General features: G+C 38.2%; 1 protein-coding gene across 1 annotated transcript in view; it reads right to left on the bottom strand.

The window, feature by feature from the left end:
• The window catches only part of SUCLG2 (succinate-CoA ligase GDP-forming subunit beta), a 131,892-nt gene that overhangs the window by 63,352 nt on the left and 43,411 nt on the right, over window positions 1–25,129 (bottom strand). The window contains exons 3-6 of the mRNA XM_074151424.1: window positions 9,870–9,969; window positions 9,651–9,741; window positions 2,019–2,171; window positions 943–1,032 (exon numbers count right to left, since the gene is read on the bottom strand). Of these exons, the coding sequence (XP_074007525.1) occupies window positions 943–1,032; window positions 2,019–2,171; window positions 9,651–9,741; window positions 9,870–9,969 (434 nt within the window). The remainder of the gene's footprint in view (window positions 1–942; window positions 1,033–2,018; window positions 2,172–9,650; window positions 9,742–9,869; window positions 9,970–25,129) is intronic.

Here is a 25,129-nt window from a genome sequence, read left to right as displayed (position 1 = left end):
TGAGGTAAAGCATAAAATCCCAACCTAGAAATAGCGAATGTATAACTAAATACTAGGATTTGTCTGAATAAAAACTATGTCCCTTTGCTTCAGCAAATTCCTTTGAGTTGATAGCACAAGAAATGCATTCACTGCAGCATTATTTAAATGTATTTTTGAAAAGTCCATATATTGCTGTTAATTATTAAGTACCAGAACTCTTCAAGGGTTGAAAGGTTCAACATAATAATTCCTCCTCATTAGATATACAGCTAAATCTTCAAATGTGTGTTAATCAACGTAATGATTATGCATTTGTTAATTGCACGGTTGGGATAGAAAATAATTAAAACCACTGAATTAAAAATAAAGGAGTTCTATAAAAATGACAGTTTGATGTTATGGGGAAAAAAAAAAAAAACAGGCAGAAGTAGCTTAAATAAGCTTTCTCTTCTCTGTAAAATTATTCATAAAGGCAAAATATCTTGCATATTTGTGCACAATATGGAATTCCAGTATATATAGAAAAAGTTATGAAAAGACAACAAGCTGGCAGCCTTTTGCTTTTGAGTTGAAGTTCATTAAAAAAAAAAAGAAAAAAAGGCTTAAATTACACTTATACTTCTCCCCATATTAGGGACCAAATTTTCCAAAGAAGGTCTACCCATGTAATTTACGGAGCTCCAGTGGAATTCTAATGAAATCAAAAGAATCCCACGTGATGTAACAGCATGTTGTCATCAATTGCTTCAAAGACCAGACACTTTCACTTCGGAACAAAAAGGACCTTATTCAAATTGCTAAAGCCTGACGACAATTACATAGGTGCAATTTGGTATTTAAAACGTCAAAACGGTCCTGATCTAATGTACACTTAGCCTTTCATGTCCATTCGGAAAGCATTTATCGTACATCTGGGCTAAAATGTCTTCAGTGAAAACTAAGGGAGTTGAGTCAAGTTACCTGCTGTTGCAAAGGTCCTTTGAATCCCAAATTTTTTGCCATCTGCAATGCCTGATGATCCTTTATGCCTTCAAAAATATCTATTTCCTCCTGTAACAATAACGTGCATAAATATAACTAAATAGTCAATCTGAATGGAGATTTATAACTTCAAAAGGAAAACACTTAGTATACATTTGCAAATTAGCAATTAAAGCATGGCTGTTTGCCAAAGCTCTCCGAGACTGAGGCTATAGCAGCTGCCTATAGGGTATGTTATAATTACCACACCAACTATGAAACAGTCTTTCCAAAAAATATATAATTCTTCAGGGTGGCATGCTGACAAGACAATGTGACACCAGTTTTCACTTTTAATTACTGTACAGATGGCGTTGACGAATATTTAGTCTGTTAATTTTTATGACATCTTCTGGAATATTTTCAAGGCAATGGTGTCACTGCCCAGTAACACTCTGAAGTTTATATAATTTTAAAATGCACATTAAATATTTTTACAATTTTTTGAATAATTATACTTGATTGCATCAATTATTTTCCCAGATGAATAACTTGTCTGCTCATTATCATGCCACAGTAACATAAAAAAAATACTTAAATATAGTCATTGTTAAGAAAGCAATTACAACAGTTGAATTTCAGATGCAAAAGTTAGCCAGGTACAAAGAAATAATTAACAGCTCTGTAAATTAGAAAAAAAACAACTACAGAAACAATAACCATATTGGCACTGACCCACTTGTGAAAAAATTGTATACCTTCCTGAAAGTGAAATTCACTCATAAAACATTCCAGATAGTAAGTTTAACATATCATAAACCAGCCAAATTTCAGCTCTTTTTCTAAATCAAGCTGGAGACACAAACACTAAGAAAATCAGATGTTAAACATTCTTCATTCATCTACTAGATGACAATCTGATCCCCCCATTTGGTGAAACACAATTTTAATGGTTCTTACTGTCTTCTTTCCATACATGGAAGAAGGAGAAATGAAAGGAGAAAGGGGAAAAAAAAAAAATATTATTTGGGGTAAGTGACAAGGAAAATTTTTAGTCTAAAATATTATTTCAATACCTTAAAGATAAGTTCTGGGCTAGTAACTGCAACTTCTTCTATGTCAACACCACCCTGTGGACTGCCAACCATAACAGGTCCATTGCAGGCTCTGTCCATCAAAATTGCGAAGTACGTTTCCCTGGAAATATTCAGTGCTTCTGCAACCATCACCTAGAAATGAATACAGGAAAAAAAAAAAACAAAAACACGCAACAGTTCTGACTGGTCCATCCAGCTGGTGACAATCTGAACACAGCTTTGCTTCTTTGAGGTGTCAAGAGTACTGAATGGCATAAAATCTTTTGCAATGTAAAAAAGCAATTAAAAGTTAACAGAACCAATGAGGGCCAGTATTTCCCTCTGCTGTGATGAAGCAGAGAACAGTGTGACTCACGATTTCTGCATTGCCTTAAAATGCAGCAGTTTCATACTTGCTATCCTGAAAAGAAACCTTTGTTTCATTGCTTTTACACAAAATTACAACCCAGTGATGTTTTCCCCAAGAAATCCTTTCTCCCTAAATAAGAGACTCCCTTCATGCCACTGTTCTCACTGGGGCACATCGCACCCTAATTGTTGGGGTTTTTCCAAGAAGAGAATGGGAGCTGCTGCTGTGTTGGTAAAGGGGACCTCCATAGTACCTTTTTATTCCCAACAAGCACTTTAAGATGCTGCCCTCAGAAAAACTTGAGTCACAAGGGACTACAGTCTTGGAAAGAGAGGGTACGTTGGCTTTCAGATGCATGGCATCAGTAGCCCTGTTCCTCACCAGCGAAGCCTCAGGCTTAATTTCTCTCCCTTGTTCTGACAGAAGGCCAGCCTACACTTCCAATCTCAGCACTGAATTCCTGCCCTGCCTAAATATTTCCTAAGGAAACGGGTATACAGATGATTCTGCCATCCAGCTTTTTACTTTCAGTTTAGAGAGAGACAAGTGGATGCGTAACCTTCGGATACTGGCACATTCTAGGAACATAAAAATTTGTTTTTCCAAAAAGCTCCTCATTTCTATTTATTACTATAAACTACAGAGCTCTTTCCTACCCATATCTGACAGACAGCATACAACAAAAAAAGATGATTCAAATCCTTATGTTGGGAATCAACAAGTACTCACATTAAAATTAGGGGGAAAACGGTCCGTATAAATCCTTTGTTACAATTTTCTCTCTCCTCCCCAAAATATGCCAAAGCAAAAGTTCAACCTGGAAGTTGAGCAGCCACCTCTGCAATTTCATTAGCATGCTAGTTTCTCCTTCAACTACTTTCACCCTTAGCAAAGCCACTATTTCCTATCTTTCAATGGAAATAGTAGAAATCGGGAAAATCACTTCCCCAAGATTAATATAATTGAAAAGGATTAAGTGGCAATGTCTTCCTAGCATGGTCTGTTTATAAAGCAACAGTTTTGAATAATTTTTGCCGGCAAACATTATCACTCTGAGTGAAACATAAGGTGAAATTCCTTCTATCAGTCAGCAGTTCAAACTCCTTAGATCCAAGAGGCACGTATACAACCGCAGTCTTGAAACTTTGCCTACCCGACAAGATGTGTTCCATCAAATAAGTATTCCTGGGGTTTTCATAGTTCAAGGACTATAAACAAGAAAGATGCACTATACTTTCACCCAAGTCACTTTTTTTGACATTCTGCTCCGGAGTACATAAGAAAGAACATATTTACCTTCTGTCAGGCTGTACATCTTAACAGGAAAAAAAAAAAAGGTAAGAGACAAGGAATTAAATAAAGCTCAGAATGGAAGGAAAGATGCTATTTCTTCATGTTTTTTTTTTTTTTTAACTTGGAAGAAGTTTTCTTTATAGTAATTTTGTTTCCTTCTACTTTTACCTTGCTTTATTCATAGAACATAGGGTGATGTAAAGGAACAGTTCAAATAAGCGACTGTTCAAAAGCAAACTACAAAAAACTAGGCTGAGGGAGACAACTAAGAACTACCATACTACTAAAAAGCATCTGCCTATTTTAGGTTCCTATAAAGGGATGCTAAAAGCCAACTTCAGAAAAATAGCTCGGCTACCTCACAGGGTTTATCAAATTAACAAATGCTAGTCTTTTTACCTGCATGCATGTTTTCACCTTCTTACATATCCTGCGTCAACGTATCTGAAAAACGTGAGTCAATTGCTTTAGACAGAGATCAAATAAAAGCAGCTCGTCCTACTGGGTCTTGTCTGAGTTTTTCAGACAGTTTCCAGAGCGCTCAGGATCGGGGCCAGACTTTGGATGGGAGTCCACTCAACGAATCTTGAGGAACACATTTGCAAGCGCAGCAGGTGGAACTTACATAATTAAATCAGGTATCTTTTCAACTGCTACTTCCAACCCCAGTGATTGTCTTCACTTTTGCTAATTAACCATGTCAACATCATGAAATACTTCTCTGTCTTGATTCACAAAAGTACTGAGAGTCTCCCGATTATGTAGTGGACAAGCTTATGGAAGAGTGAAAATTGTCAGACTGTGCAACATCTCTCATTTCTCTCAACAAAACACAGTTACTTTCCTTCACCATCCTCCCTGTTTGACGCAGAGCAAAGCCAGGGAAACTGGTGTTCAAGGTCTTTAAATATTATTTCTTAAAGTCTACCTATCATTGACATGACAAAACTAATGGAAACACATTAATGAACAGATGAGAGTAGTGAAATGGAATTTACAGACTGTCGACTCTTCTCATATTTTGTCTGTTTTGCTTATGATAAAGAATGTGGAGCATAATTATCTGTTTACCAAATAAGTTTTATATTTAAAATGTCCAGGGGGGAAGGGGGGAGAGATGTAATCAGTTTTCTTTAAAACTTCCTGATAACTTCAAGCTTTCCTTCTTAAAAACAAATCATTACCTAAAAGTTTAAGTCACACATCTAATTTCATGAGGGTAACTCTAATAGCTCTTTTATACCGAATCAATTATTCAGAATGTTAATTCTGTTATTGCTTGCAGAGAAAACACAGGTAGCAAATTCTCAGGTTGTCATGATAAGAGAAGACTGACTTCTCAGATAACCAGCCTCTCCAAATTCCAGGCTGCCATAAGAGGATTTTATGTAAACTCACAAAATAGCTTCCAAGTTACAAGGGAATTTATTTAAGAAACATCAATCTAAAGAAGCGCAAACATGTTTTAAATTCTGTAGTACGTGCACAAGCTGAGAAAGAAAGCTGAAAACTCCATTTTCTGCTTCATAATTATTCTAATTGTAGAAATTTTCTGTCTTTTATTCCTCCCTTACAAATACATGTAAAAGGTCTGTGACTTCCTCTCCCTGACACTAGCTCATTGTTTGCCTCACAGAAAGTGACTTAATAACTATTTTTCTCCTGAAAAATGTTTATTACCTGATTTTTTTAAAACATATGAGTTCACTCAAACTTTCCAGAACAACAAAAAACTTTAAAAACCACAAAACGTAAACCCATGCCTTTTCTTGTCTTCTTGAACTGCAATTTTGTTTGAGCACATGTACACACAAGTATTCTTACATACACATACAGAGAGAGCATATGCCTTGAGACAGAACAAAAATGACAGCTGTTAATTACAGAATCACAGAATCTTCTAGTTTGGAAAGGACCTTCAAGATCATCTTGTTCAACCATCAACCTAACTGACAAAAATAAACACCCACAAAACAACAAAATGCAACACCATCACTAAACCATGTCTCCCAGCACCATGTCAACCTGTCTTTTGAACACTTCCAGGGATGGTGCCTCAACCACCTCCCTGGGCAGCCCATTCCAATGTCTGATAACCCTTTCAGTGAAAAAATTCTTCCTAATATCCAGCCTGAACCTCCCCTGGCGCAACTTGAGGCCGTTTCCTCTAGTCCTGTCGCCCGTGACTTGGGAGAAGAGACCGACCCCCGCCTCTCTACAGCCTCCTTTCAGGGAGTTGTAGAGAGCAAGAAGGTCTCCCTTCAGCCTCTTTTTCTCCAGGCAGAATAACCCTAGTTCCCTCAGCCTCTCCTCATAAGACTTGTGCTCCAGACCCCTCTCCAGCCTTGTTGCTCTTCTCTGGACCCGCTCCAGCACCTCGATGTCTTTTTTGTGGTGAGGGGCCCAAAACTGGACACAGCACTCAAGCTGGGGCCTCACCAGTGCCGAGTACAGGGGGACAATCACCTCCCGAGTCCTACTCGCCACACTGTTCCTGATACAGGCCAGGATGCTGTTGGCCTTCTTGGCCACCTTGGCACACTGCTGGCTCATGTTCAGCTGGCTGTCCACCAACACCCCCAGGTCCTTTTCTGCCAGGCAGCTCTCCAGCCGCTCTGCCCCAAGCCTGTAGTGTTAATTCTCAACTCCCCACTGCTCTTAGCAAGCTCAAAGAGTCTGCCCGGCATGTTCTGAGCACTAACTACTCACTGCCTTAAATGACGTCTCAGACATAGCTAAACTCATGCCTTCAGTCATATCACTGGAGTTTACCCCTGATTAAAATTTCAGTCTTGACACTGCAGCCCTGATACTACAAACCTGAATAGCTCCACTCCTTTAACTACTTTGAAGATCCTAGAGTGAGTTGAATTTGGAAAAGAGAAAACCTTTTAAAAGACACTAATTTTTCCAGGAGATGGTCTTTTGTTGACCTAGATGCATAATTTTAAACATGCTTTCTTCACTTTCTAACAAGGAATGGGGAAATCATTAACATACCATTGGCCAAGGTGTTATATAATTAATTTAAAATACCCTAAATTAAGAAGAATTAAGATCTCAACACCCAAAATACAAAACATACTAGTACATTGTTACACCTGTGTGTGATGAAGATACGAATTGGCTTAGGGCCTTTAAAAGCCAACTTTATAATCAGGATGGACATCTATGACAATAGATGATCACGTTCTCCCAGTGAAAAGCATCACACATCATAGAATCATAGAATCATAGAATCATAGAATGGCTAGAGTTGGAAAGGACCTTAAAGATCATCTAGTTCCAACCCCCCTGCCATGGGCAGGGACACCTCTCACTAGAGCAGGTTGCTTAAAGCCCCATCCAGCCTGGCCTTGAACACTTCCAGGGATGGGGCATCCACAACTTCCCTGGGCAACCTGTTCCAGTGCCTCACCACCCTCAATGTAAAGAATTTCTTCCTTATATCTAATCTAAATCTCTTCTCTTCCAATTTAAAACCATTGCCCCTTGTCCTGTCACCACTCTTCCTGACAAAGAGTCCCTCTTCAGCTCTTCTGTAGGCTCCCTTCAGGTATTGATAGGCTGTTATAAGGTCTCCCCGGAGCCTTCTCTTCTCCAGGCTGAACAACCCCAGCTCTCTCAGTCTGTCTTCATAGGAGAGGTGCTCCATCCCTCTGATCATCCTCGTGGCCCTCCGCTGGACCCGTTCCAACAGGTCCATGTCCTTTCTGTGTTGAGGACTCCAAAGCTGGACACAGTACTCCAGGAGGGGTCTCACGAGCGCAGAGTAGAGGGGCAGAATCACCTCGCGAGACCTGCTGGCCACACTTCTCCTGATGCAGCCCAGGACACGGTTGGCTCTCTGGGCTGCCAGTGCACACTGCCTGCTCATGTTGAGCTTCTCATCCATAAGCACTCCCAAGTCCTTCTCCTCGGGGCTGCTCTCCAGCCATTCTCCACCCAACTTGTATTTGTGCCTGGGGTTGCCACGTCCCAGGTGCAGGACCCTGCACTTGGCTTGGTTGAACTTCATGCAATTTGCACGAGCCCACCTCTCCAGCCTGTCTAGGTCCCTCTGGATGGCATCCCTTCCCTCCAGCGTGTCAACTGCGCCACCGAGCTTGGTGTCATCAGCAAACTTGCTGAGGGTGCACTCTATCCCACTGTCCATGTCACCGACAAAGATGTTAAACAGTACTGGTCCCAGTACCGACCCCTGCGGAACACCACTCGTTACTGGCCGCCACCTGGACATTGAGCCATTGATTGTAACCCTTTGGATGCGGCCATCCAGCCAGTTCCCTATCCACCGAGTGGTCCATCATGCATCAACATTAGAACACCTGCAAGCTCTGTCCTGAAAAGTTTCCACGTAACTCTATAGCAAAGAAAAAATACAGTCTATCAAGGCAATATACTTTCCTATACCATCAAAATAAGTATCTGAAGTTCAGTGGCGCAAACAGCACCTTAAACTTTACATATGCCCTCACTGCTTACTTTTAAACCATTGCTTGTTCATACACGCAACGTGTGGGTGGGAAGAAAGGAATTGTAAGTTAAATCTTCTATAGCTATTCTATAAATGGTACAAAAGTCATCTTACAAATCCTTTCAAAAACCCATTTCAAACCCCCCCAACATCCCTATCTGTCCTTCATTTCTATCAATTTCAAAGAAAATTAGAAGTTTATTTTTCAGAACTGAACATGTAAATGAATGAACAAACTCGCACTCAGACAAAAGACTGTGTTGATGTATTCAAAGTAGTTCAACTAGGGCAAAAGAATAAAACCAAAGAATTTATAAAAGCAAGCTGCTTTTACAATACAAATTTTTCAAAGCAGGGTGCCCTAATATGGGAAATGTATAGCCTTTTTTATATTCTTAGTATTATCACAATCTCTGACAGACATGCCTTAATGGTAATACTGTTCCTTCTTTTAAATATCTAGTATTTCTTTTTCACAACAACTACAAGGAGAGATGGTAATCTGCTCTCCTTGCTCCCCAAAAGAACCACCACCTGAGCACCTTCCTCCAGCCCTCATTAGACAGTATCTTTCCAGACAGGTGTTCCCCTTCTATGCTAACACACCAAGCTGTTCACAGTATATTAAAAGTGAACTGCAGTTCTTTTCAGCTTATGCCAAATTATCTCCTGACATCCAATACAGTGTGGCTCTTGACTACATACCTGTATGAAGATCCTTGCTTGGTAAAACAAAGCGAGAGAGAAAAATATATATAATAGAGAGGCAACTGTTAGGATTTCCTGACTTTGAGAATTTTACTAAGGTAAAGAAGGACCTTGCTGAAGGGCTGTCTGTGCTGCTCTTATTTAGGCCGAAACAGAACAATACGTTTATGCTGACGTGAATCTTGAACCTTGCAGCATCCACCAACAGACGTAAATGAACATATTAGCTGAGCCACTACCACAACTACATTTTATTCTGTATCCTCATCAAGTTAGGAAGAATCTATTTTTAGACACTTTTTTTTTTTTTTTTCAAATTGAGATCATTCTCATATGAAGTCATCTGTCATTATCTTTAATAACAGCTGCCCAAATCTGCTGATGAATGAAATATGGATAATATTATTACTACAGGTAATCATTTTCATATTACTTCTCTAAGCAGAACGTCAATAAGCATGTACAGTTAATTCTATATACAGTTACGCTAGCATTTAGTATGCATTTAATGAAGGATAAAGCTATGACAAAGGATTCCATTCAACACAGGTAGTAAAACCGAATTCATTTTTCCACTACTAGGTATGCTGAAATTGATAGACAAAATACATACACACAAGGAAAGAAAAAGTAACATTTTCTTTTCCCCTTTCATCAACTAGATGCAATTAATTAGGCACTAGAAAAGGAATGAAAAACATAAATCCGTGTTATATACCCCAGCATATTAATGCAAAATTGCAGCTGAACACAGTCCTCAACTTTCAAGAGGCAAAAATCTTACCTTTTTAACTGTCACACCATCCTTTGGAGTTTGCTTTGTTGACAGATTGTACCCAATCATCTGTTTAGCAAGCTGTTCAACAATCTTAGGGCTACAAACAAAGGAAGAAGGTTAGTTTATTGAAAGATATTAAAAGAAACAGTCACACAGCTATTGTAAACAGTTTAAATATTACAACAGAAGCAATTTATTTATGCTTTTTCAATTTTAAAAACTTACTCTTTAGTTAGATGGACTCCTCCTTTCAATCCACTATTGAAAACACCTTTTCCTCTTCCTCCAGCCAGAATCTGTGCCTTCAGAACAATTTCCTTTGCCTCTGTAAAAGAAAAACACATTGCTATTCTATCTTGTGTCATTTATCGGGCTTGTTAGTGTAAGTTTAAAAAGCATTTCCAGGTTAGACTCTTTCAAAAAAAATAATGAGAAGTTGTTCATAACTAGTGAGCAATAAAACAAGAGAACAAGAGTCAATTCAGCATTTTTAATAAAGTGACCTTGCAAAAAAGAATTGTTCAGGAAGTTAAACGAAAATATACACTACTATATAAATATGTCATTATTTAGATCAAAATGATGCCATTAATGCTATATGGCCTGCCCAACAAACCACATAACCAGCATACAGCTTGATGGCTTACACTCTGACACAGTGTTTAAAACATGAATTAGATCATATTTTGTCTTGAGGAAACAAAGGAAACAACAAAGGAAAGCCCATCAAGGAAAACAAATCCCATTCCTTGCTCTGAACACCTGTAAGCAAAGCTACGGATGAGGTCCTGGCAGCAGAAATCCCCATCTCTCAGAGGGCAGGTGAGTGTAGAGCAAGGGCAGTAGCTGTGAAAACACGTTCATCTGTTTGTGAGGCATCACTTGAATCTTTAGCAACGTGAGCACAAGAGTATCTTAGTAACAAGAAACTGCAGCAAGGCACAGTGACAAAAGATGTTACAGAGTAAAACGGGGGAAAAGAAAATAACCCAACCAAACAAAAACACCACTCATGATCTCTGCAGCTCCATGGACCACAGCAGCTTCTTGAACCACAGAGACCTGTCAGGTACCTGTAACGTTTATTAATACCAAGTACTGTCACTTCGCACATTTATCATAATACTGGCAGGTATTTTGCAAAGTCTGAGATCCTAATATTAACATATCATTAAGTGGTGCCTAAAAAAAGGCTAACATTGTTACCCTTTTGTGATTGAGTCAATTCCCTCCGAAGTCTGTGGAAACCTCTGATTTCAGTGATGTTTGGATTAAGTCCTTAAACCACAATACTCTACACAAATACACAAGAAAGCGTGAGAATCTGTTGTTAAACTGACAGATTTACTGTTGAAGTGGCACAGAGGATAGGGATACTTTCATTCAAGCAAAAACAGGTTTTCTAGGCTCGTATTACATAAAAATACAGATGATTAAATATAAATTTGGAGGTGTGGCAATTTTTGGTGCAGATCAGCTCTGACACAGTGTCATTTCAATGTTCCAGTGTAATAAATTTCAGCAACTAGAAAAAGGGTTGGATCTTTGGATAGAATAAATATTATGAAATAAATATTCTGTTTCCTGTATTAAGATAGAAACACATTTTCAATACAGCTATTGGCAGCACTGTACTAAGAGATGCCTGATTTCCAAGCCTCTCAAGGCAAAATCCCTCCACATGTTTATCCATTCAGCAACATTTGACACACATCATTCTGAACCTTAAAAGCACTCTCCTTGAAAATACTTCGTGCATTCCAATATGTTTGTGTTCTGGGCTCCCTATTATTCATGCCACTGCAAGGCAGATAACAAGGAAATTTAAATGCAACAAAAAGTTTTACATCAAGTGTTTCCTAAGCACACAAATTATTAAGATGAATTAAAACTATAAATCACTTTCCAACCTGCAGCAGCAAATTCTAAAATCACAATAGCTGCTGTGATAAAGAATCTAATATAGTTTTGTTAATAGATGCTTTCAGCATTTAATTAGATGGGGTTTAGGTGCCAAGCATCCCGACAACGTGAGTTTTGGCTGTCAGTGATACGTGATAGCAACTATGCGAGTGATCGTCACTCTCCCTCCAAACCAGCACGCTGCACCAGTGCTGATTATCTTCTTCAGTTGGCTACAACAAATGAAGTTTGAGAAAGGAATTAATGTGTACATTTTTATAATCCACTAGAGAACTATCAAGGCAATACAATAACTTCAGAAAAACTATCAAAACCATAAACAAACGCACTAGAAAGTGAGCATAACCATGTACAGATTAGACCTGAAGAACTAATCAATACAGCAGCTCAGCAGAGCACAGTCCAGCAGGTTCTTCTTGCCCTGGGGGAAACCAACAGGAAGCAATTTAATTCAATAGTTATTTGCCCAAGCTCTGTGAAATGAAGTAAACCAGCCAGATCTTATTTTACAGTAACTAGGCTTGATCATTTGGTACTTACCAAGTTGATTCACTACGTAACATCACCAGTTTATTTAAAGAGCCAATTTCCAGAAATGCTCACACAAAGATTTTATGCTCTCTCCTGCCTGAATTCCCAAATTATGTTATGAAAGACTACCCCAAAAGAAAAATGTGGTTTTAGTCGGAATATATGAAGTAACTCACCTTCACTCGTAGGCTTTAATAAAAATAAAATAAAAATTTACAAAGCACTATGTAAAGTCAGTATTAAACTCATTAAAAACAAAAAGCTGTAATTAATTTCTATTAGCACCCTTCCAAACTGCTGTAGTAACACTGGGAAAATGTTTAAGTAGGGCTGTGTAGTTATAAATACCGGATTTGAAGAGAACCCAGCACAAGCAACATGTCTTTCCACCACCATGAAGTACAGTACAACATTTTCAACAGCACTGCATTTGGTAATTAAGGCTTCGATGAACTTCTGTTTATGTCTATTGACTGACAAGCCTTTGTGTAAGTTAAAAAAAAAAAACCAAAAAGACAAAACCCAAAAACCAAACCCAAGCGACAAAACAGACTGCTTCTTAAGAGTGTGTAGATATTTATTTATTTTTTTTGTCACAGATTTAAAACAATACAAAAAAAAGACTGCTTTTAAGTGTCACTAATTTAGCAGCAAATAGCCGCAAACTGCTCCATGCAGATTAATGATGCATTTCTGGTAACAGCATGTGTTCTTAACTAATTATAACTTGAATACATTAATACCTCAGACTTAACAGTTGATTCACTGGATCTTTTATTTCTTTTTTTTTTTTTTTTCATTATCCTACAGAAAAAGAGAGACATGAAAATTTCCAAAGAGTCCTTTAAAGCAATGGAGCAAAATGCAGTTTGTCCCCAAGTCAGATGCCAATAAATATGCAAGACCTAAGAAGTAACTTCGAAAAGTCCTCAGAGTTTAAAATTTCACAACTGTAGTTGGGTCTAACCACTCTTCTAAAAAAAAAAAAAAAAAAAAAAAAAAAAAAGTAAGTCTAACCACACAGGAAAAAAGCCTTAAGTACTTTTCTTTTAAATAAATTCAGATGTTTCAGCAGAGCAGAATATAACACTCTGAGGGACAAGCATCCTCTGCATTGCATTCAATGCTACATCTCCTCGCCTTAGCCTGTGCATACCAATGGCAGTGATGCTCCTTGCAATTCTAACAGGCTCAGCTCTATAATGAAAGCCTATTTAAAATCAATAAAATCAGTCCTGCTTTGGGGAGCTATGATTACTCTGGTCCACTGGTACTGCTCGCAGCAAAAATGAACAGCTTGTTCTCAGCCCACTGCTGTGTATATTTAACTACTGAATTCTTGATCGTGAAACTATATTCTGAGAAGCATAGCTCTGCTCGTGATATGGTATGCTAATTTATTACCTGTGAACAACTTTCCATTATTATTGATACGACTGTGTGATTGCAAATTAGGCGTGTTAACAATTACATTAAAATGTGCTGTAGCTTATCAAAAATAAACTACTGTAAAGAACAGACCATAGAGCACTGCACGGCAATAGGCTCACTCTTGCCTGTTTATGAACAAAAGATTTTCTGGCAGAGAGTACCGGGGAGCACTTTGGCAAGGGAGCCTACACTACAGAATCTGAGGATGGGACTGAAAGGGTCTCACACAAAATCCTCATCACATTTCTGTCTCACCACGCGACTTTCAGCAGTTCAGCTTCTCTATCTTCAGGGGCCCTGTGAAAATTAATTAGTGTCTGCACCTCTTTTAAAAATGCAGAACCCGATTTTATTATTATTATTATAATTATAATTAGTGTATTTTTATTAGTGTATTTTATTATATTATATTAGTGTATTTTTACAGTATTATATTAGTGTATTTTTACCCCAGTATAAGGCAAGTGATCACAGAAGTGCTGACTCCAAACCCTGGCAACACTAAGTACTGCAGCAGCAGCGAAGTGTCACTGGATCTCTGTTGTAATGAGCTTCGTACACATTGCAAAATAGATGGAAGCAACCCAGTCTCATGGGAGCCGTGCAATGAAGACTGAGGACACGCCAAATGAACATCCTACAGAAGCACTGTCTCCTTACGGACCCAAACGTGAGCATAAACACCGAGTTTATAAACACAGGAGAGCTGTTCCCTCAAGGCAGCAGGTGTTGACAAGACCCCTCCTCTATCCTTCAGTAGGCACAGGAGGACCCCAGTCCAGTGTAGCTAGGCAGATATCAACTAGTTTCAAGAGCTTTACTAGTCACCCTTCTTTACCTGAAGTCATTAAGCTCAGCCTGATGACCAGAACTCTTTGAGTACATCCTCCTTCCCAAAGTTCCAAAAGTGCTAGAGAGAGTACATGAGTCTGGAACCACCTCCAAATTCTCCACCTCTACAAAGAGGCAGAGGACAATCTAATGACGTATTTACCTGGTAAGACTCCTCTGAAGGACACAAGTCACTGTTATGCTTGGACTTATGCAACTTCGAGCTTCCCTGTGGCCCATCAAGCTTTAGCCAACATCTTTTTCATGGTTATCTAGAATGTTACTCCACTAAGAACTGGCTGGGACCCTCAGTGGGTGACTGATTCCACCTCCCTGCCACCTATGCTGGACACCGATTTCCTAAAACACAGCAGTAAATTCAGTGTTTCCCTTCCCAAAGCAAGGTTTTCTCCCCCCACTCTGCTTTACAATTTAGCTTTCATAACATGGGAGTTGAGGAAAACAAGGCAGATACTAGAGACATATTCTGACAGCAATTCTACTACATTTTGGGTAGCACAAGAACAAGACATCAACAACACCCAGAATGTCTACAAGCCATTCCTGTTTCAGTTTTCTCACCGGTGTTGATGCAAAACCTCAAGTGTTCTGTAAGGGTTCTAGCTAACCTCTCCCAAACTGCAGCTCTGCAGCTCAGAGCTTGTCTTCCAAAACATGGGGTTCCCCTTACAAGCCCTGAAAGGGTCAAGTTTGGGTTGGTTTGGGGTTTTTTTTACCTACTTCCATCTGATCCAACAGTAAGGAAACCTATTTTTGGGGTCTCATCTGTTCTGTTCTATTGTTGTCGCTTGCTTCTTTTCTTGGTTTAATGCTACCACTACTACCACCGGAGTTTCTAGTCTCCCTTTGGGAAAGGCTGGCTATAATTAATTTTCCAAATTTTAGCCATCCTGTTCTACTGCTCAGGCAAGACCCTGCCAGGTGCTTATTACTTTTTAACGATACTCCTGTCCAGAGACACTCTGGTGTACTTACTTTAGCATGAGAAAGAAGAGAGAAGAATAAAAGTTGTGAGGAAGATCATAATAAACATAATACAGTAACAAAAAATGGTAATAAAGCCTAATTCCCAAATTGAAGACTAAATCTTAAAGTTGCTGTAATAACTTTTCACATTTGGGTCTCTTTACGCAAACTTGCTCTGAAATCTGAGACAGCTTTTCCCAAGGAGCAAGTATTGCTCCCACTTCCACTGCTCCCCATCTTCTGAGTACTCCAGGGATGCAGCGCCTGAGACAGTTCCCACGCTCTGCCAAATAAGCAGATTGAGATGGGAGAAAGAAGCTGTCCTCAAGAAGGTACCTCCCACATCTACAGAACTATTGGTGTGCTTAAAGGTCTTTAGAATGAAGTTAAACAATTGATTTCCACACACCCCCCTTTAATTTTAATGTAAACTCCCTTTGTCTGTTACTTTCATTCTTCGACTCTGTAACACCAAAAAGAATTCTGTTCTTACATGCCTAGTTTCTACCACCTTTGGTTTTCAGATTAGTTTAGAATTAAAGTTAAATAAATCATCCTTTTTATAACACCATACTTTTGAATGTATTGTATATTTATTGCTAGATTATAAGCCTCATTAAAATCTATAATGATAAATTAGTCAGTCTCTTGATTCTGTCACTACTGTTATTAATTGCTTTCATAACCATTACTACACACTTCACCGGTGATAAAAATTTTAAAGCTAGTTAAAAACCAGCTAAGCTAAAGCTCACTCTTAATATTGTACTCAGTGCAAGAGAAGGTAATCGAGTATTCACACGTCCTACATTTAAGTTAAACCTGATAAATGGCTTATACAGCAAACGGAGCCTCACTAGATCCAGCAGCATCACTGTAATGACAGAAAAATATGCATATTAAGGCAGGGATCAAAAAAAAAAATAGTTCTCACATTAAAATTGTTCATTGTATGTGCTTGTTTAAAACTTCACAGGATATCTTATTTCTGATATTTTCCAGCCTTTAACAATTTTTCTCTTCAACCTAGGATTTCATTATTTTTAACGTAGATTTCCTCTGTAGTAGACACAGGGTTTAGAAAAACTACTCTTTGTCATATTTGCTGACAAACTCAAGAGGAGATGTGGTTTGAAAATTCAATCAGGAGGAGGACAAGTTCATCATTTGGTGGGAAAGCACTGAAGTCTATCGACAAGTGAGCAGAAGCTTCTTCTGCCAGCTCTCAGGCAACATCCATTCTATGGGTAAAACGGAGAAGGTCCCTTTCTGTAATGGCAACGTCAACCTGGCATCCTGCAGCATGTTCCATGGTAAATACCGAACAAAATGGAAAAACTCATGCAAACTGACACAGTGCTCTCCCGCCATTATACCCACCAGTTTTATTCTGACAATTTCACTTTAAGACTGTAAGAGCAAGCAAAGAATGCTGTTCCTCATGTCTTGGTTGTGATGCCTATTACCTGACACCACCATGGAAGCTTCTCAGGACAACCTATTATGCACTGAGAAATCTGGGCATGCAAAATCACGTGGTTTAGTAGACTTGGAAGGTACCTGTTTTCCTTATAAATACAAAATACATAGATAGATCAAAAGACTTGCTTTCTAAAACCAGTCATTTAAAAATTTGACATTTTACCAGATTTTTAACAAGTCATTGCTCTCCACCCTCCTCCTTTCCCTAAACTACCAAAAAAAAGTTATAGTGAAATTAATATCCTGTCAGTTTTCTTTGCATCTTCACCTTTTAAAGCTTACAGAGATTTCAAGTTTTCCTTGCCAAAATACCCTGCAAACTTTTTTTTTTTTTTTTAATAAAACATATTTTAAAGTTAGCATAACTCAGGCAATTCAACCGTGTCCTAAACTCTTGATTGAATACCATAACACCATTTGTTTTAATGCAATTCAGAGAACAGGTTTTATGCAATCTGTAGTGTTGAAGTCAAGCAGTCATTAAGAACAAACACTGTTCTCGCTCCTCGCTGCAACAATACACACACCTGTTTTCCTGGAACGCTTTCAAAATCTCATTCTTTGTGATTATGTGTAAGGCACAAAAGACAAAAAGTCTTCTCCGACTGATTCTAATTCTTTTATCCATTATTGAACTGCAGAGATGATTTTGGAAAAGAAAAAAAAAAAGGACTTAGTGGAGAAAATATAAAAACTAGGGAACATAATCAGTTTTTTCATAATTCACTTTAAAGCATAAGAGTTATAGTAAAAGATATTTGAAACTTGGAGTACAAAATAAGAAACCTAAGCAAAAAAACTAGGGAATTCACATGGTAAAAAAGCAAGTAAATATGCAGAGAGTAAAGACAACTGCAACGTTACCACCATTACTTAAGAAGTGTTAACAAATTCATAATGTAATATATGTGGCAGGTGAACCTCATTCAGATATGGCTTGATCATTAGACCTTTGCCGGGCACAGTCTTTACATACAGGCCTGCTACGCCCAGCAAGATCCTTTAAAAATAAGCATTAAAACAGAGGGTAAAGCTAAAAGAAACGTGGAGCACATCACACAGTGGTGGCTGGGCACACAACCAGCAGCCTTCAAAAGGACGAGGAACAGGCCATGCGCTAAAAGGGAGGCATCTGAAGGTGGAGCAACTTTAGATCCAATTTCTGCCAATCCTTGGGCAGGATTAAGCCCCTTCAAAGGGTTTCATCATCTCTTACTGCCTTGTAAATACCTGGACAAACTGACCCAAGAGCTTAACATACGCATGCACCGCCCAGGCTCAGGGGACCTCCCTGCTTCCGTGGTACTCGACACCACATCAGCAGTGGTCATTTCTCCTCTTTACGGTAATCTGGAGTGACACAATACTGATGCTTTCATCAAACAGGTAGTTATCTGCTTAATTTTAAGCATACAGTAATGCCAGCTTGGCACTGGAGTGCATGCATAAATATTTCCCCGAGTGGGGCTTTGACATGTTCATGAATAATTTGTTAATGAAGCTCCAAACTTAAAGCTCTTCTATGGTTTGCATTTTTACCCAAAGCGATGAAAATACTGAACAGCTCTTAGCTGAAAATTTACATTTCCAGCAAATTAACATTTCCCTCTCAGAAACAGTTACCATTAAACAATTCTGCTCAACCTCTTAGCCTTATTCCTTAGTTTTTGTTTCACTGTGTAGGGCTGCATTAGATACCACACATTCTGCTGTTCACACCATAAAAAATGAAAAAAAAAAAAAAAAAAAAAAAAAAGAAAAAAAATCAATCCACACCTGAAACTAGAAACACGTAAAAAACCAGCAAATCTGGCAATATTTTGATCTGAATCAAGCCCAGTAGTACTGAAATGTCCTCCAGTACTCCAATTTATTGTCCAATTTATGTGGTAGAATTAAGTACAAAGTTTTCGCTGCATTGCTGAAATAATTTATTGAGCCTCTGAAGAAAATCACGCTAGACTGGTGATTATCTGGGAAACATCTGGATGGGAAAATGATCACATACAAGAATTTACGTCTGCCCCAGTAGTGCTAAAGACAGAAAGTTGGGAAGTACTACTTTGGAGCTGATATTCTATACATGCCCTTGATTCCCGGCCCTGATTTTGAAACAAGAGTAAAAAATGACACCGATTTCCTACCCCCACCAAAAACCAAAACAAAACAAAACCCCCACTCCCGAAAAACCCCAATGACCATCAACAACCCCCCCTCCCCTTACCTTCTCCACATTAAAAAGAACTACTTAAGGATAGGAATTACATACTTAAAAGAGGAAATTTTTAAGACCATAGTATTTACCACTCGAATGTAGTCTCGTTAACTGAGGTATTTTCTATCTGAAGAAGAAAAGAATAGCAGACTCCACAATGAAAATAAAGATTATTTCTTTAAAATGAGATAATGTTTTTCCAGCATGGCTTCTAAGAGATGTCTGATCGCAGGTGTAAAATCCAGATGGAGAAATAAAATCTAGTAACAGAGATGCTGGGCAGAGGCCTCGCACAAGGCTATGTGATATTTAAGTTCTTTTGCAGATATAATTGGGACTTAAGTGATGAACAGGTATGGCTCCGGCCATCTGGAGTAGCAATGAATTTCACTCAGAGCAAGAAGAAGAAAACTATCTGGATTGGTTCTGATGTTTCATTCCTGTCAAGAGGATGTTCACTAATTGGAGATTCTGGGCAAAAGCTCGTTCATTTCTACAGCTCTAGATCAAGAAAACTAGAGTTACCCAAGTTTGAAAAAGACAGAGAAAGCTCACCACATAAACATTTAGAGATAATGGAATACAAAAATAAATAGAGAAATACATATTTAAGACATAGAAACACTGCAAACAGAATAATAAGCATATTTATTCCTGGATATATTTTCCTGCACGGTTTGCTTAAAATCCTAAGGATTATTGATGTTAGTTTTCATGGTAACTAGCTTTTAATTTCATAAAAAACCCTACTGCATTAAGCAGTACAAAAAGAAATACTTTAGCCCTCTGGCAACTGGTGACTATTAACTACTGTAGGCAGATGAAGTTGCATCTGTGGCAAGCACAACTGTTTATATCTTAATGTCTGATAATACCAGTAATACACTAAGCACAACTAACAAGGGAGACGATGTACTATCATCCTCCTCTTATTTTCGTTTACTCATTGTATATGTGAAATAGAAGCCATTGCCAAAATAATCCAATATTGGAAAAAGGTTAAGAGGAGACCCATTATAAGAGTCTTTTAATATTTAATTCAATATTTCAGACTTAATCATTCCATAAAAAGGACATCTCACTGATCAATGATACACCGGTGAATTTCGATCCAAAGCTGAAAAACAAAAATTGTTTAGAAGATCAAGTGTCAGATGTTTATTACTTGAACAGTGTTCTTTTACAGCCCCATAAAGTTAACCAACCTCTACAATTCCTTCACACCATGCAGTGCGCCAAGATATTCAACATAAAGCCATTCAAAATGCATCCCTAACAATGCAGACCTGCCAATATTAATTAGTCTTCTAAGAAAAATAACTTCCTTCAGCTATTTTTTTCTAGATTTCTTTTTTGTTCTGTGATATTTTCCTTAATATCAGACCATCTGCAGACACTTTTTAAAAACACTGGAGAAAGGCAATTTAGGGAATGTTCCAGATAAGCAAAAAAAAAAAGTTCCACTGTGCTTTTCATATCTTGGTAATTTTTACAGTCTTTCATCTTGGTGATTTCTTCTTTTTAACACCATAGTATTAAAAGTCTTCCATTTTGACTGTTTGGTGGAAGCAAGATGATGTAAACTTTACAGAGTCAGCACTGAAGACTCACTGCGTATAAGGAGAGGTTAAGAGAAAAAAATAAAAAAAACCCACCTGTAATTGTTGCCACTAGTCATTGAACATAAGCCGCAAAAGAGACACAGGGCTGCAATAACTTGGGTGGAGCAAACAAGTTCCTACTTGCTCAGCGTTATGAAGGAAGACGAAAGTAAAAAATGGGACAAAAGCCTTTTATCCCCTGAGATGAGCCTTTAATTCATGAAACTAGAAGAAAATATTAATGACTATCCTGGATTTTAACCACTAGCTTGTTAGCTGAACCATTCATGACCACGCACTGTACCAATGTCCACAGCTTCTCTTCTTGCCTAGGCCTCTCTTTGCCCCTCAGTTTCCTTTGTGGATTTATAAAGAGTTGCTTGTTATTATATACAACTACAATGTGCTCTGTATGAGGACGCTGGACAAGCTGTTAGCTCCATTAACTTAATAATAGATTTGTGAGTGTGATTTCCAATTAATTTTCCTTGTTCCATGAGAAGCCAAATTTACAGAGAGCCATATGGTGCTTCATAAATAACAATTAAAAGTTATTTTCTAATCTTTAGGCACTAAAAAAACCCCATAAAAATACATACGGTTGCAATGACATGAAAGAAGTGATGCTTTAGAATGTCTGCAGGTGTCCAGGGAGCTCCAAACACTTCCTCAGCCTTTTCCCCACTCACACATTCCCGGTCCATGCCAGCCCCTGGATGCTACAGTTGATCACAGTGTACGCCCCAAAGATCATAACTAAGATCTTTCTTCTGAAACTTCCTAACAACAGATTGTATGAAGACCTGTGTAGCACAATTTGTGTCATGATTCTGATATTCTTCATCTTTACCTACTGCACAGATTTGTTAACAGTTTTAGTCCCTACCCAGCCATGAGTATCTGCAGAGCTGTGCCAGCCAGAGAAATCACGTCCCTGTGCCAGAGACCAGACTGGGATCTGGGAGCCTGTCAACTTACCGGAGGACCTTGTGATTTCTCAGCGAGTAAGAATTCACACCGTCCAATACAGGCATGCAACTGCAATTGAGAAATTCTACTCCAAGTAAATGAAACTTCAGCTGTTGCTCTAAATGATCCCCTAACAGCCACCTTCTTCCTTCCTGCCCTTTATTATGCCTTGTCTATGTGCTGATTGCAGAGCAATTAGATCTGGGAACACTCGAAGTTAGATAAAATTTATGTCTCTTACTGTAAAACTGAAATAACAGGGCTACCGGCCTCATCGGACTATTTTGGAAAAAAACATATATAAGAGGAGAAACTTCCTTAGAAGCACCTTGAATAACTGCTTTTACTACTGCCTGCCCATTGCTGGAAGCCAAACTGATGGGCAGAGGTGGTTTATTGCCTGGCAAGGGAATCCAGACGAGCAGAGCACGTACTGGCCTCTGGTACCTGGAAAGCGATATTCACCTCTAGCACAGTCAGACGTCAACTTGTTCACTCTTAATATAAATGATTCTTATCTTCTGCACATCTCCTGGGGAAAACATTAACAAGAGATTTTGCTAAACAAAAAGCATTAGGGAGAAAATATATTATAAACTTAGGCACCAATGGACTATTTGGAAGTCATTGGGACTGTATCTCTTTCAAAATATACCTACTTAAATCTGCAGAATTCTTGCATTCAAAAATACTGCGTACTGTGGTCTCTGTCAATTCTCAAGAGTGCGATTTTGTCAAATTTATCTTTAGTGGGAAGACATTTTGAGGCTATACTGAAGATAAGCCAAAGAGAAGAAAATCTAACATCCTTTCAAATTCATATTCACAGAAATATTTTTCCCCCTAACATTTCTGTACTACTTCTATATACACACACATAGAGAGAGATCTACCAGCATAAAGCTTTCATTAATCTAAAAAACTTAAAATGGAATATGCACGTTTTAAGTTACAGAAAATAAAGACTATAGTGAGTGAAGGTACAAGAGAGAAAAAAAAATTCTCTTTTGTGCTTTTTTTTTTTTAATTAAAAAACAGTTCAAGTTGACCACTGTTTGCATAAATAAATACAGAAATATTCAATTAAAGTCAGGCCTGTAATCTCAGTTAGGGCTAATATAACCTAAAAACATAGCAAGAAGGTTACATACCCAAGAACTTTACAGGTCTGACTATTTAGATACATATTAAATAATATATATATGTATGCACATACAGATATATATAGACACCTTATAAATTTAGCTATTAAAAGAGAACGAATGCTCAGCAACATTGCTTCCAGTGTAACAATCTTTTCCCAAAAATCTACACTTGCACGACATATTACAAGTAAGTAGGTCTAACGTGTCTCACCAACCTGCATCAAGCCAGACATAATTACTGCTATATCTTACCGCTTAGTCATGAAGGGGCAATGTCAAATCCATATAGGTGTCTAGACAGTATGTCACAGCTTAAGAAATGGGGTGTTCCTTTTGTAAAAAGCTTCCCTGTTATTGAGCGGTGTGTGGATCATCCTGTTACTATGAATAACTGAAATTCTGTACTAAAGTCAATCTGGTTTAAACCACTACTCTTATAGGTACGCTGCTGGAGACACAGGAAAGTGAGCCCTGGCACTCGTACTATTTCTTCCTGGAAGTGTGTATATATATATATATATATATATATATATATGTATGCAGCAGTTGGTGCAATCAAAGCGTACATCCGCATTAGGCAGGGTCCTTTAGTCACACAGTCCACTGCTTACATTTTCTTTCCTCGTTGTTCCATTGGGCATCTCATGCTGGCATTTGCTTTAGATTGTCAAGAACCTGCAGCACGGGCTACATGATTCAATCCAAGTCAGGACATGACACACAATGGTAGGAAATATTTGGCAGCAACCTGGGTACAAAACAGCTCTCCGTAGACGCTTCCTCATAAGAAAAGAGCTACAACCATTTCGCAGGATACACTGCCTCAAAGACAATCATAACCATTTGTCCATTTTGACTTTCACAATTGGTTTTAAAAGTTCTCCAGGTATTTAAACTAAAATACCCTACTTTGCTAGAGAAAATAGATAAAGTCTGAAAGAAGACAACAACTTTCTCAGTAACTCCACATAAGTGCACATTTTCATCAATTAAGATTTAAGTATTTCCTGAAGATCTTAAGAGGCCTGTAACTAATTAGCTGATTAAGGATATACAAAGAAACAACTGTGTGTCATGTTTTAAGTTTTACCTATCCAATAAAACCATGGAAAGTGTGCATTCTACAAGGCAATTTCAAGCCTTGAATTTATGATCTGATCCACCCTGGATACGCACCTTCGCACTTTCCTCATAAGAGTCTGGGGACAGAGGGAAAAGAATTCAAATCCTGTGTTGCCTTCGGATTACTGCTGAAATCAGTAACACTACTTTTGGTTGTTAATAAAATCCCAGTGGTTGACTTTTAACAAATTGACAGAAAAAAAAAAAAAGGTTTAAACCTTATCAATGTTTTAACTCCCAAGAAATACTGAAAAAACAGCATTTTACCTGCTAAATTACCGACAGAACGCTGGTAATTGTATGCTTTGGTGTTGTCATTTATCCCAGAGAAGTATTTCTAAGAGCAATCATTTATTTCATTTAAATTAAGGATATAACTAACAATCATACTCAGCATTTTCCAATTTTTCCCTCCTAAGAAACATTATCTCTAGCACTTGTTCTAAACAAATCCACATGCATCTAAACTGTTCCTTTTTTTTTTTTTTTTTTTTTTGGTACTTTCTTTTTTAACACAATCTATTTTTTTTTCTTCTTTCTATATACAAATTCCTATTATTTCACAAGGGAAGACTGTTTTTCAAATTCATCCCAAATGCAGCTGTTCTGATATCAATAGATTTTTCTTCAAAGTGAATCGGATGCGCAGCCTCTGAACTAGAGTTTTAAAGCCAAACATATTGGATACATGAGAAATGAAACCAGATAACATACACAGTAATATTATTTACTTTATTACCACTGATCTGAAACTGAACATCTACAATCGTGTCTTTTCTTTCAATTGACTAACACCAAACTGCTTTTCTGGCATTACCTCAACTGACTTTTGCAGACCCAACTCTGAATTAGCTAAAGGAATTTTTAAGCAGCGGCAACTAAATTGAGGTTAGGTCCTCCTCGCTTGCAGCCTGCCGCAAAGTTGAAATATCAACAGTTTCCTGGGTTTTCAGCACAGGGACCATTATTAGAAGGCGAACAGATTTAAACAAAACCCTAGTATGTCACAGAAAAATGACCTGTGTAAAATGAAATGCTCCACCCTGCAAGGCAGCCTGTATGGTGTCCCAAATGGCCAAACCAGAAGACAGAACAAAGCACGAAGGTCCACCATCCCCAGGGCAAAGTGCTGTCAATGTGCACTTGTAACCTAGGAAAACTGCTGAGGGACAAGGGACCTGGCTGCAAGAGAAGAATATCTGTGACGAACCTGAACCATCTTGTGAAATAAAGTAATTTCCCCCAGGA

Source organism: Numenius arquata, chromosome 8, assembly GCF_964106895.1.
Source record: "Numenius arquata chromosome 8, bNumArq3.hap1.1, whole genome shotgun sequence".
NCBI classification, from domain to species: Eukaryota; Metazoa; Chordata; class Aves; order Charadriiformes; family Scolopacidae; genus Numenius; species Numenius arquata.
The sequence above is the reverse complement of the archived record's forward strand: the minus strand, read 5'-3'. Positions and strand labels throughout refer to the sequence as shown.